The sequence below is a fragment of the Cyanistes caeruleus genome, chromosome 6 (assembly GCF_971803275.1).
Source record: "Cyanistes caeruleus chromosome 6, bCyaCae1.hap1.1, whole genome shotgun sequence".
Lineage (NCBI taxonomy): Eukaryota > Metazoa > Chordata > Aves > Passeriformes > Paridae > Cyanistes > Cyanistes caeruleus.
The window spans coordinates 30,978,972-30,993,485 of NC_141706.1; the positions used below are offsets into that span (position 1 = coordinate 30,978,972).

Here is a 14,514-nt window from a genome sequence, read left to right on the forward strand (position 1 = left end):
GTTTCAGTTGTGCTCTCAACATCCTCCCTTATTTTGCTGCTCTTGAGGTGTAAATTCAAAAGGTACATACTGAGCTCAGACTTTATCTACTGTATCACTGCTTAACCAAATCAGCTCAACTGCTACAATTCTCTTTCCTCATATCAGCGAAGTGGATATATCCAGACCACATACTTCTCCCAGACCATTCAATAAGTCACAGAAGTAGAATGTTTATACCAACATATTTCATTGCCATTCAAACCAGCAGAGTTGCAGGCAAAAGCACTTACTTTCATTTTAAAAAGTTAGTTTGCAAAAATACTGAGCCACACTGAAAAAACCTCTTTTGATTATACAAGTCAAAGCCACAGTCCAAAATCTAAACCTATTCCTGATAAACTGAGACAAGATGGATCTCAGTCTCCAGGCTCATGTAATCATCAGCTTAACCTAGTGACCAGTCTTCTTACTTCGACAACAAACTGTCATTACATGCTGACTTGGCATTACTTACAAAGAAAGGAGGGGGAGGGAATATTAATATTATATCCTCCATGTATATATAGAATCATCACAACATCCTCTGCAATTTGTTTCCTTCTGGTTTTGTAAGAATTGCAAAAGAAACCTACCTTTCACTTACCTCTATATGCTGTAATTGTCACCAAATAGTATATGAAATGGCAGAACAAGAAATTACAGCTTAATAAGAAAACTTTAACAGATTGCTCAGCAAGAAAGGATGGGAGCAGCAACTTCCTAAAACCATCCATTTAGTCCATATTCCCTTTAAGAACAGCTGTCAGTATAAATGCTGTATCAGCACCTTTTTCTCTTAAAGGAAAAATATAAAACACATTTATGTTTCCCAGAGACATGTCATGGTATTTTAACAGTAAGTTGCTAATAACAATCTCAGCACTCTCTGGGTTGTTTAAGCCATCCACAGTGATTATGAGTGATTGTGCTTTAGAAGCCACTGAACTGAAGACAAAGCTCAGGATGTATCATCACTTGCAGCAATGTTAGCAGCTTCTGTTCAAAAGAAAGCAACACCCCTTTTGCTGCGTATATACAATGTCTGTGACTTTTGCACAGTGGGAAAAATCTGTTCCCTGTATAAATCCAGGGCATGTCATTGCAAACAAGGTTTTTAATTAAAATTGGCATTTTTGAGCCTCCTGCTGACGGACAGCATCTCATTGCCTCCTCCTCAGATGGCTAAACTGGCTTCCAAGAGAGACAGTGAAAAGAAAAAAATCACTAGAATACCTAACTTTGACAAGTCTCTGCTGGGGACAATTTCAATAGCAGGATGCTGCAGAGAGAGGTAAAGAGAGAAAAGAGGACTACCTAGGAAGTCTCCCCTAATGAAGACTCAAAACATCACAAACAAGACAGTAGAGGAAGCATTTTATTCCTAAGCCTGAAGACAGGATGATCAAGCAGGATAATTTTAATCAGAAGCCATATTGTTAAAGAGAATGCAGAGCTATGTCTGCACCTCAGTGGGTAAAGCCTTCTTTCGAATGCAAAAGAAGGCTTAGGGGCTGGCTAGACCTCTGGCTGGGAGGCTGGCTAAACTGTCAGCTCTCACAAAGCTTTATCCCTCTCAGAAAACAGGCAGATACAAGTTCAAGTCAGACAGAGAAATCAGGCTTCTTGGCCAGAACATTTTTCTCAATTGATTGCAAAGAGTTTACATTGACTGCTAGCACTGTACCTTCAGGAGGCTCTTCCCGCAGATGAGGAGGCAATTCTTCACCTGTAGTCTCAGTTTCATCATCCACCATCTGTGTTTCTAAGCTAGGGCCCTGCAGAACAGAACAGCAAGAGGGGGTAAATTGCAGAAAGATCAGACAGGAACCACAAAAATGGTTACAGGACTAGAGAATATGCCAGACAGCAAGGACACAAGGAGCTCACTTCAACTGATGAGAAAGAAAACTGCTGGGAAATTTGTTTGCAGTCAAATTCCAGAAAAGGAAAAGTGGGGGGGGGGGGAAAAAAAAGGAGGACTTTTCAAGATAGCGTGCAAAGTTACAGTGGTCTTAAGTGACTGAAAATGAGAAAATTAACAGTGAAGCACAATACCTAAACTACTATTTCCAAACACATAATGCACTAATAAATCAAAATTTCCATTTATCAAGGACAGCAGCAGATCCACCATCAACTAGAATTTTCAGGAAAAAAACCCTTATCTTTGTCTTATCAAGACTAGATTCTGAAATGCCACTTTTTTCAAAGGAAAACAAAGCAAACTGGTTTACAATCTTCCAACTTATGCAGGTTCACTGACCATGGAGTTTTCCCCTACAAGCCCAACACATCCATTTGTGCTTCCAAGTGTAATATGCCAAGCTAACCATTCCTGAAAAAGTACTGGACTACCCTCACAGGTTTTGCATTTCCATGTTCCAGCCTTCTTGATCCTGTAAAGAGCCTACAGTGTTACTACTGGAAGAACATGAGCAGAGTCAAAAGATTTGCATCTAAACTCACTTCACACACACAGTATTTTCATGTGGAGCTATAAAAGTGTAGTTGCTCAAACTATCACAAGAAAAAAAAATACCATCTTCTTCTCTCAAACTTACCTTTTTTTTGTAAGTAACAGCAGAGTAAGCACTAGGCATAGCTAGACGACCCCTTTAAAAAAAAATGTAACTTCCTTTGCAATGTTAGTACAGTGAAGAGTGAAATGACAAACTTAGCACTCATTAGGAAATGAAGCTTTTGTGCACTTTGAAAACATGACTGGGTTTGTAGTCTGAACTATCTGAAAATGTGTACTAACATACGCAGCTGGAATGTTACAGAAATACAGCTGGTACATCAACAGCTTGCAAAATGTTATTATTTGAACTCAGGAAGAAAAGAAGCTCATAGTCCTAAACAAAAAGTACCATCATGCTTTTCAGATGTTTTACAGCAGGGAAAACAGAGACCACCCAGGTGAAGCATACAGGTCTACTGTGATGGTGCTAGAGTCACAACCTGGATTTCTGCCACCTGTGACTATGCAAGTTTTACCTAGGCTATTTACCTATTTCTCCTCACTTAAGAATGCCCAGTATCAACACTGCCCAGCTTTGGTCAGTGAACAGTTCAAGCAAGTCATGCCTCGTAGTAACTATCACGGAAAGGGAAAAAAAGTGTTTAGTACATGGCACAGATGGGAAAGCAGTAAGTTGCCTTAGTCCAATTAAAAAAATAATTAAACCCATGAGTCAGTAATCAACATGAAGATCTAACCATCTCCTCACTTCAACTCAATAATGTGATCCAGATTTTAAGAACATATAAACAATTCTGAATAAGAGCAACAAATTGAATATAAAATATGTGTTTGAATAAGTTTCTACATCAACCACAGGCAATATATGAATTTACACTTCTTTCCTACCCATCAGTACCACAGACAGAAAAGAAAAAGGGAAAATGAGGCTACAGGAGTATACCAGATCAGATTATTTATTTTTCATACAAAACATGTAGACATATAAGTCATGAGGCACCATTATATGCCTTGGAAACATTGTGAACCGTAGTTACGGAACTCCTAAACTAGAAGGGGTCTTGAATGTGAATCCTGTGCCTGTACTTTCTGGTTTAAAACAACAAAATTATTTTAATTTTTTTAAAACAATTAAGAGTCATCTGTACATACTAGCTATATCCTACCCAAGGAGACAATCCAACTTCCAGAGACTATGGAAAAGCCAGTAAGGAAAGTGTTATCTTCTTTTCTTCAAAACAGTCAGTATTCTCAATTTCCTACGAGACAAACCTGCTCAGTAGCTTCTCCCAATGACAGCCCATGCTAAATGGAACTCCCCTGGTTTACAGTTGTTGTTTGCTACATAAATAAATTTTGCATCCATAAAGAGGATGCAAAATGTTATCAGAAGTGAGTGGTGGCATTATGGTTTTTTCCTCCTCCTGCATGAACTACTTAATGCTTGGTGTTCACTAGCAATACAACACTCCAGTATGGTGGTTATCACTGACAACACTTACTCCAAAACAAAGATTTATCCTAGCTGAAGGTCAGCCTTGTACCTAAGCTAGTATTAACAATCCCAGCTATGAGAAAAACAGAGCCCATTACAAACCACTGTGAAGTCTGTGGCTGAGACGTTGTTTGCCTGACACTATCACTTATTTCCCTCCAATACACAGCTTTTAACACTTGCTACTGGAATACTACAGAAGGAAAATGCTCAGTCCAAAACTACTACTTTGACAGAACATGCTGAATTATCTAACAGAAATTACCAAAATTTTTGAGGATTTTTCACTACTCAAAAACGTTTAATCATAATACGGCATATTTTAACTGTATTTGGTATACATTTCTTGTATGGTTTCTAGAATTCTTCCCAAAATAATTATTTACTTTTTTTTTTTTTCTCAATTTAATGTTAAAAAGGAAGACAGTCTAAACTGAAGCATGAACATGTCAAGTCCAACCAATTTTAAGTTTTTCAAGAATTGTTTTGCAAGAAACTGAAATCTTGAGATTTCCTAGTTCCTAAAATGAAGTTAGAATTGTTTTCTACAGAATATTTCTACAGAATAACAGATAATACATGTGAGTTCTTAACTCACATATATTATCACAATATATATTCACCTGGGATATAGGGAGCTTCTAAAAGTAGTCTTGTAAACATCAGTTTATCAGATTTCAGCATGTCTGTCTAATCACTGTAGCCAGTAAGTGCACATACTGGTACTGAGATTCACTAATGAAAATGTAAAACAGTTAAAAATTCTAGGTTCTCATATACATATCTAGCAGTAATATTTAAGGCTCAAACACTGACAGGTGTCATTAACAAGAGTACAAATAGCGTTTTTTCCTTGTGTTAGCATGTCCATTGCTTTTTTAGTTATATCTGCTGAGCTCAACTCACTGGGCCTGCTGCAAGCTTGGTAACCGCCATCTACCATACCTACAGTTCTGACAGCACAGTTATCTACAGTAATCAAAAACAATATCCAGGAAATTATCTTCTGAGAATGTTTATAACTGTGCTAAGGTTGAATCCAACAACTTTGTCTCAACCGTTCTTTTTACACTATCATTTCAAGAATGAGGCATCAGTTACATCTCCTTTATTCATTTTTAAGGATCCATGACAGACAAGTAGGGGAATGGGATGCACACAACTGTGTAAGTTATTGGCTTGCAGGTTCTATAATAATACTCTGGAGCTGCAGCGGGGGCAGAAGGAATATACACAGATTGCTTCTGCTTTGACACTCCCTCAGGAACATTTAGGATGCAGGAAGATATATCAAGAGCTCAGAAACATCAGCAGATATTATAGTACAATATTCTTTCAATTATTTAGGGTTTGTACAGCCTCTTAAATTGGGAATGAGGTTCCATTCCTCACTAGAACCACTGGAAAAGCATAAACTTAAATAGGTGTTATTACAGAAAGTTAGGTTATGGCACAGAGCCTAAGAACATATAACTAAGAAAAACCTCTTGGCTCTTCAAAGACAGTCCCTGCCCTCAACAAGCAAGTACTTCATACAATTCCTTGATGACTACTTGACTGTGAGCACTATTAAGATTTAGTGGTAATTTTTCTATGTCATTTTAACACAATCTCCAGGCTGAACAAGAACAAGTAAACTCAAGCAGAGGCAACACCCACCCTTTCAAAATGAAGTTATAGATGTGAGATTTCAAGGAAGCTCACTCCCTGCCAACAGTTTCAATGAACTCTTAAGGAAGCTGAAAAGCTTTGTATCAACTCAGCAAACGATAAAGATCAAGAGAAAAATCACATAGGAGTTCTCACAGAAACTACCTGAGAAACATACAATCCCCTGTTCTGATCACACTATTTGACTACTGGCCTTACAATGCAGTTTAACCCAAATGCTATGGACTGCTGTGACCTGGCAAATTAGTGTTTGTGGATTTATAATGTGTTTCATAGATGGCTATGCATTTATGGATAGTGAGGACTGCCAGTACTGAACTAAATAAGTGTGACAAATTGCATACAAGCATTCAGACTGTACCTCATGCTCTTCCACAGGATACAATATTTTGAGAATAATTCTGACCAGAACTTTAACTATATGCTCAAATTTTCAGTATATTTGAGGACTGTATATTTGACAAGTGCTGCAGTAAATGCATGCATGACAGAAAGAAAGTTTCTATCCAGTCAGGGTCTGCATTTTCCACAATGTACAGAGTTATGTTTATGACACTGAAACCAAGAGTTTACTACACTTACATTACTACATTTGTATTAACAAAAGATATCAACATGGTCAATCACAAAAAGAGCCATACTATCTCATTCTCAGCAGAGTAATAAGTACTCAAAATACCCACACAGTATGGGAGCAATCCCAACACCAAGTGATCAGTGTCAGCTCATTTTGCTGCTATGTCAATACTAACATGAGACTGTCACTGCAAATGCCCCAATATGGCTCATCTTTCTAAAGAGTCCCTAGAAGCAACCAAAAAATCCTACCTGCACCACCACCACTCTTAGGCCTTTTAGACTCTACTTTCATACTTAGCATTACATTAACTGTGGTATATAATCTTAAACTGAAGTCTGTCAATTGACTGTTCACTAACTCAGGAATTAATTTTGCTAATGAGCAGCAAAATACAAAACTCCAAAACAAATTCCAAGAAGGGTGACAATGAGGGAGGGCAATCAAAAAAAAATCTTTTTTTAGAAAATAATACATGCTGTGAAAAATTATTAATGAAATTGAACAAGTTTGGGACAAATAACTTCAAATTTCCTTCAGAGAGCCACGTATCTTACAATTCTGATCCTTCTCACCATTCCTACTCAACTCACAAAAGACAAAAAATTATTTTTAAATCCCCTACCATAAGCAGAACCAGAATGAAATACACAATGTAAATACTCATCCCCATTATACTCAAACTTGTAAGTAATCTTTTCCCCCATTCAGAAGAGAAGCTGGAGGAATCTAAAGCTCATAGTCATGGATTCAGCAGCAGTTTGCTGTCTCACTTCTGAGACTACACTTGGGAAATAATTCTAAAATCTGCAGCTTTAGCTACTACTTTCCCTGTGCATTTTCAAGTGAATATGGTATTTATTTCCTGATCTAAAGCTCTATATTTCCATTCTTGCTTCTAAACACTATATTCCAGTTTCTCTTTTCTGTCATAATTCTTCATTAATTTACATTCTGGACTTGAGCCTAGAATCTTACTTCTTCCGCTATAAGAAACTGCCTCTTTCCTCCTAAAGCCTCTCCTTAAGAGCCCAGAAGGTCAGACTTGCTTCTTTCTATGCGAAATCTCAACTGCCAGCATAAATCACATGTCCTCTGTCCTGCCTAACAGTGACTTTCAGACCTGGTATTCTATGTAGGCACAATTCCAATAAAGCAATTAAGCAGAGGAAAATTTGTGGCAGTCCACATCTGTGATTTCACTTGTAAGCTTCCCAGCACAGGTCCAACGCCTTTTTAATACAGTATCAAATATGTCAACTGATAATCATAAAGATTAGATACACTCCTAAAGAATGACAAGACTCAGTGGTTCTGTGTGAAGAAACAAGTGAAGGAATCGCCAAACACAGGACAGTTTTTTAAGTGCTTCTCAGTGCTAAAGTATCACAGCGAAAGCATTGGATATTTGTGTGTCAGGTTTAAAAAATACTGATTTCAAATCCATGAGACTAAAACCCACAATGTCCTGCTCATTAGCATACTTTGCCCCTTCCTAACACCACAAAAACGAAACCCCAGCTCTTTTCAACCCAACTTCACTTTCTCCAGTTGTGTGAGAGATGATACATGTTGTGACTGGGCTGAATGTTTGCAGATCCCAAAAGGCTTGTCAGACCCAGTAACAATGAAGCTGACCTTCATCAGGCTTTCCTAAAATGACATCACTATTAATCTGGGACCTCTCCTCTATCCAGTCACTGTAACAAAGTTTCTCAGAATTTATCTTTGATATTTCATGTTTACATTTACCAATGTAAATTGTTTACTGTTTACCAATTAAATTGTTCCATTTTCCATGTCTGAAAATGGCTTGTGGCTTATAATGCCCTTTCAGCTTTTTACACAACTACATAAGGTCTCAATTTCTACAGAAAAAAAAAAGGTGGGGGCTGTTCTTTAAAGAAAAATAAAAATTAAACAACCAGTCACTGGGTAGATAGCTTAACATGATAATGACGTTTTCCAGGGAGCTGAGGACCTACAGGTGCTTCAGATGAAGCATGTAACCACCCAACCATCTCCTTATTCTCTGCTGCTCAGATAACCATGCTCAGACACAAGAAACAACTTTAAAACTGTAACTGTACTTTTGTTAGGCAGTTTGCAACTGCAGCTTTTACTTCAGCAATGAATTTTCAGCATGTTAAGGAACTAAGACTTTAATTTAAAGTTTTCTAAATGCAATAGGAACAGTCCACTGAATCTGCCATCATTATTGATTGCATGTCCACATCTTTTGGATTTCCAGTGTGGGTTAGATTTTTCCTGCAGAGGGAATAAAATTGATCTGCAACCATAATTGGTTTTTTTTTTTTTTGGCTTCCTCTATGTTTAAGAAAGCCTCTTGATAGATCCTTTGCTTTTAATTTTGCAAAAAAAAAGTTCACTTATAATGAGAGCTTCTGTGCCAGGTGTCAGCCCAGGGGAATTGAGTTGCAGTTATAAATCCCCTGAACACTAAAGGAAAGTACAGAAACAGAAATGCTGAGGATGACAGTAGTGTAAAATTGTAGCACTTTGTTCCAGGTACACTGTAACAAAGAACAGAAAAGTTACTTAGAGTACTCGCTCTTTTCTGAGTTTCGACAAACACATTTGGGAGGCTACAATTTTAACAATTTTGTCTTGACAATAGGATTGGTGGAGATAGGCAATGAGAGCAAGATTTAATGTTGCAAATACCAAGTCAAGATTGACTTCTGTTGTTCTTAGCAGAACAGTCAAGTCCTATTTTTACAGCAATAAAACAACTTTGTACTGTCAGTAATCCAAATTAAGGTTTATTTAGGATAAATAAATTTTCAAGAGTACTAATGACACCACCATAATGGTCTATTCTCCATTCAGCAAGTAAACTGATGGTTTACACTTTTCATGTTCATGTTTTATGAATAATATCATGTTTTAGATAACCCCATTTATACAACCAACAGCCAGTACAGTCTGCCCAGTGGTAGATCAGACAGTGCTGGATTTTGAATTAATTATTGTATTGAATTTTGTCTTGATCGACCATTTATTTTCCATCTGGATTTTACCTACTAAATCAATGTTAGCACAGAAAGAATGTAAGAGTTTTAGTTTTCAAAAACCAAACCAAGCAAACCACATTTCATTTGATCATGTACTGACCTGGCCCAAAGAGAATAACTTACATACTATATCATAACATACTATAAATGTACTTTTCCAGCTTAGTCCTTGACAGATGGATTTAGTGATTAATGCCAGTTTTACTCTGATTAAAGAAATGAGATAATACAATCTATAGAAAGAATATTCTCTATTTTCCTAATAAGATGTTGAAGTATCACTCTAGGGAGCTGCAGACAGCATGAGAAATTTGTCTGAAGAATGAGAAGTCCTTTGCCTAATAATATAGGCATATATGACAGAGGTCATTAAGATTTTCTCAACCATGCTAGAGACTTATAATAAATACCCTTTTCACTATCCCCAGTATGGTCACAATAAAAACAAAAACAAACAAAATAAAACCAACAAAAAGGTCATGAAAAGATGCATTAAGCAGTATTCTATAACTAGGGTTTCATATGACCCAATTTCCATGCATTTATTTCCTTAAAAGTGAACTACTACTGTTTTAGTGAGCTGAAATTTAGGTAATTTTTGAGAGCTTTTACAGCTAGAACATCAGAATTTTTACAATAAGACTTGAATTCAAAGTACATAAACATATACACAGCTTGAAAAATATTAGAATTCTACCCCAAAAGAGTCACAAGAGACACCACTGCAAGAGTTTGAAACACAGGTCATCTTGCCAAAAGCTTAATTTCCTTTTTAAAAATTTGACCAAAAAAAAAGGGAAAAAAGGGGGGAAAAAGTTGCAAATCCATTTTTTAAAAGTTGTTTCAAAACCCAAAAATGTAATTTTATATATTAGAAATTGAGGATAGACATTGAATATTTTATTCAGGACGGAACTTATTCCTGTGTCCTTATTTCATTACATATTTCAAAAAGCATTTTCTGCATTTAGGAATTAGCTAGGAGATTTCATTATGATGTATTTATCACACAACTTTTAAATTTATTTTGTTGATGGCTAGGTTGTTAAATATTTCCTTCCTTACAAATGAGTTTTCAACTCACATCAGAGATTTTCAAGGTCAGTGTTGCTTGTCATTCTGTGCACTTATTGTAGTGCTTTAAAGAAGAAACATTTCAGATAAAATATTTACTAACTCTACAGAACAAAAACTACATCTTCTGGTACTGTTAAGCCCTCCAATTTCACACCTAGCCTGCACAGTCAAAATTTGACTGCCAGAAGCACTGCCAGCAGTAACACCCCTTTTATTTCAGGCTGCAGAGACATCTTTTTCTCCCAAGTTCAAAGAATTAGTAAGAAAGATCACAACTTTCTGCATACAAGATCCCAACCAGACTTACTACATGCAGCAACCAAACAGCCATCAGATAGAAAAAACAGTTGACCAATATGAAAACAAGCAACACACAAGAAGAATTATTTCAGGAAGCAATAACTTTTGGTAACTGCTGCCTTTTATTCTGAAGATCTGTGAGGTGCAAAAGTTCTCCCTCCAAAATGTCTTTAGAATTAATCAAAGCCTAAGAATTGCACTAGACCTTGAGCAGCTCTGCAGACATATTAAGACTGTAAAATTTACTAGCACCAGCACAAGCCACTTCTGTGATGCCCACTAAGCTCAATCAGAACATTTCTTTTGAAGAAACTTAAGAGCTCTACTATTTGTCCCCACCTATGTAAGAACATACCTTGCCCAGAACTTCAAAGGTATGTAACCCCTTCCCATCTCTCTGAATTTCAGCTGAAATATCAGAAAACCACTACAAAGCTTGTAAGGCAGTTCAACAATAAAAAAAAAAACAGATGTGACCAATCATATGCAAATATTTAAATCAAAATTATCTACAGAATATGTACTCTGTGTTCCCTTCTACTCTATCACTTATATTTACGTTCCTCCTGATTCCTAGGCCACATTTACATGCTAGGAAAACAAAGTATTACTGTATACTCCATAGAAAGCAATACCTCTTGTCTCTTATTTTTATAAGCTGTTTCTTTCCCAAGTACTTTTCATTTCAACTATAAAGAGGCCTGCTAAAAAGGATTTGACACATGTAAAGAAAAAGGTTACATATACATCATTTCGACAGGACATCCTTAAGAAACAGAGTTGTCTGTAAACACAAGAAAGAAAAATATTTACTTGAGCTTTCCATAAATTTGATACTTCATGTTCAAAACATCTTGCCTTATTCTGATCTCTAAAATTTATCTGTCAACACTCACTATCAGAGGCAGTCAGCAAAAGAGAACTATAGGCAGTAAGTTCACATTCTTTCTTTTAAATATAGCTTTAAGTTTCTCAAAGTAAAATGTCACATTTATGACACTTGTTGTATCCCAAACTACATAACTGTGAGCACATGCCAAAGCACCACAGGCTGTCATTCTACTTTGAAGAATACTTTCAATAAAGAGGGAACCAGCTACTTAACTGAAATCACATCTTGAGCTTGCTTTCACAAACAAGAACTTTAATACAACCTGTCACTCTCAATGCCTTTCATTTCTCTGATTTTGGGTTTAGGTTAGACCAGTGACAGCAGCAGCATTAGAAGCAGTCACCACAGCAGAACCATACCAGGAGCTATCCTAATGCCTCAACTCTTTCACCCGCTGAAGATACAGCGTGAAGAGGTTCTATTAGCAAGCACACAAGAACCTTCTCCAGTGCTGCCTAAGACTTGAGGAATCGAGCATTTAGCCACAGAACATTAATATTGGAAAGATACTTTGTTGTGGGACAGTAATTAGCAGCTGACTGTGATAGACAGGCATGGATTTGGTTATCTCCCCACTGCCCCAATAAATGGAACTGCTCTCCACACAGCACAGACACGTTACCCAGACTCCTAATACAGCCTGAAAAGGTGTATCTCCTTGCCACCAGGATGATCTGCCCTTGAAGGAAAGCAAACTTTATTTACATATTTAAAAGATATCACTTACTACTACATACAGAAAAGGCCCATTTCCTGACACAATCTGAGCTGCCTGTCTCTCATTCCTGTCCTATGAAGCAGGAAAAGGGACTTTAAACAGTTTTGTATTTTGCATAGCCTGGAAGGGCCCAGAGATACCATCCGGAGCACAGACACAGCTCAAAAAACACGGGAACAGAAATAAAGTACACCTAGAGACTACCTTGATTCCAGTCCAGCTTCAACACCAAGTTGTAAAGCACTGCTTTGCCATACTACCTTACTTCACTCTATCTTTTCAGGATACTTATTATGTGATTGTCTTAAAAATAAACTGTATCAGGCTTCAGTTTCCTCAGCAATGATCAGCATTAGTAACGGATCCTGAAAGGATACCTGCTTCTTCCCTTCCCTAAGTAAGTAGTTTGATACACACTAGCATTAACCTCTTCTCTTTTGACTGCTCTGCCTTCTCAGCAACACACTAACCAGCATCAAAACCAACGCTACCAGAAACAACAAACTCAAATGTATTTCCCAAGATATAACAATAATTAGGAAATAGAAGAAATAGACCCAAAGACTTTTGAAAAACTTAGTTTTGATGTATTTCCTGCAATGATCAAAAACTTAAACTTACTTGTTTTAAAGTCACAATGATCTACTCACAAGCAGGCCCATAAAAGGGATTCAGATCCAACTCACACCACGCAGACACCTCTTCCTTCCCTTCTCCTTTCCTCACCCTTTTAAAGGGGTGAAAATACCGCATATTTCAATGCATTCCATGTGTTACATGAAAAGGTAATTACCCCCACCTTAAGACTTTAAATGATGCATCTGCAATGATCTTAGAAGAAACTTGCAAAGCAACTCCTACAGCAAAAAGTGGCACACGTGGAAAGAAATGTGCACTGGAAGAAATTACCCACTCAGAGGAAAAAAAAGTGAATCCTTTTATACTGAAAAGCTCTACACAGTGCTTACACCTGAAAAATGATTGGTTAAAAGCAAACAACTTTCCTCCCAAACACACGCATTTTCCTTGCGGCCAGAATATGATTCCACTCTCATCTTGTATTTTGAATGAGCTCATCTTAAAAAGCCATAAGCTTTCCCCACTCTAGTGGGGCAAAAAAGGAATTCAGCAGAAGTAATAGGTTTAGCAAGAATAAGCAGCTGTTTACTCTGCATGCAATAAAACAGAAGCTGAAGGAAATATTTTCAATTTTGACCTCAAGCTGGACATACTGCTCAGATAGCACTCTGAGGTTTTTGTTTTACAGTGTAAGTCAACAAATCACCCAAAGCCATAATGCCATTTATCAATAACGTTCTCAATACATACTTTTTATTATCCTACACTATTGGAACTAACAAACATTGAGAGTGAAATAAAAGAACACACTTTTTACTATCAGGCTTTGTACAAATGCACAACGAAATATAACACTGCATAGAAGGAGACACTCTTTTTACATATATTTATTGAATGTATGTGGAGGCTGCCCCTTTTCTTTCATCCATCAGCTGTGCAGGTATTTATGGTTAAGAGCCCCTGGTGCCCAGAGATAATTGTTAACCTCAGTGACTGCCACACATGCACTTCCCAGAGCCCAACACCTGCACAAGCTGATGAACTTCTAACACACGCTTACTTGACTCAGAGGCTTGGAAGGAAGGCCTAATCCAAATTTCTCCATCTGGATTGATACAGACCTATCCAGTTTCTGCCTCAAAGAGCTTACAATCTAGCTAATACATTTTTTGTTTTACTGCTGGACAAATTCAGGAGACGGGGAATGCCTGGTGTGCCTCAAGTTTCAGACATACTAATGAGAGAAAACCCCTTCAAAAGTCATACACCTGAAAATTAAAGAGATAGGACAACACAAAGTGAAGGGGAAAAAAATACAACAGCATTACTGACAACTGAAGACACAACCTCGCGTCTGAGTGTTACATATTACTGCTTCTATAGTCCAGCCAGTCTCAGCATCCACACCAATAGCCGGCTCAGGTTAGACATTCTCTATCCTAATAGTGTTCCACAGCTAACTACGGAGAACGGCGACGATGTCCCCCAGGCATAGGGAAGGGCCTGCGAGAGCAGCAGCACAGGTGAGCGCCGGAGCAGCCCCGGCCGCACACCAAGGCACGAACCCCACGGCTGCCGGGGAAGGGAAACCGCCCACGAGATGCTGTGGGTGAGGGAAGATGCTCAGGGAAAGAGGTCGATTTCTCCGTGGAGACACCAGCCTAGAA

General features: G+C 37.6%; 1 protein-coding gene across 8 annotated transcripts in view; it reads right to left on the reverse strand.

Moving 5' to 3' along the window:
- LOC111930195 (transmembrane protein 263-like) overlaps positions 1-14,514 on the reverse strand; it is a 202,623-nt gene that overhangs the window by 184,774 nt on the left and 3,335 nt on the right. For all 8 annotated transcript variants that reach the window (XR_015287947.1, XR_015287946.1, XR_015287945.1 and 5 more), the window contains exon 2: positions 1,706-1,796. Coding sequence is in view for 5 of the 8 variants with exons in the window: in XM_023928144.2 (XP_023783912.2) it covers positions 1,706-1,796 (91 nt within the window). In the remaining 3 variants the exon portion in view is untranslated. The remainder of the gene's footprint in view (positions 1-1,705; positions 1,797-14,514) is intronic.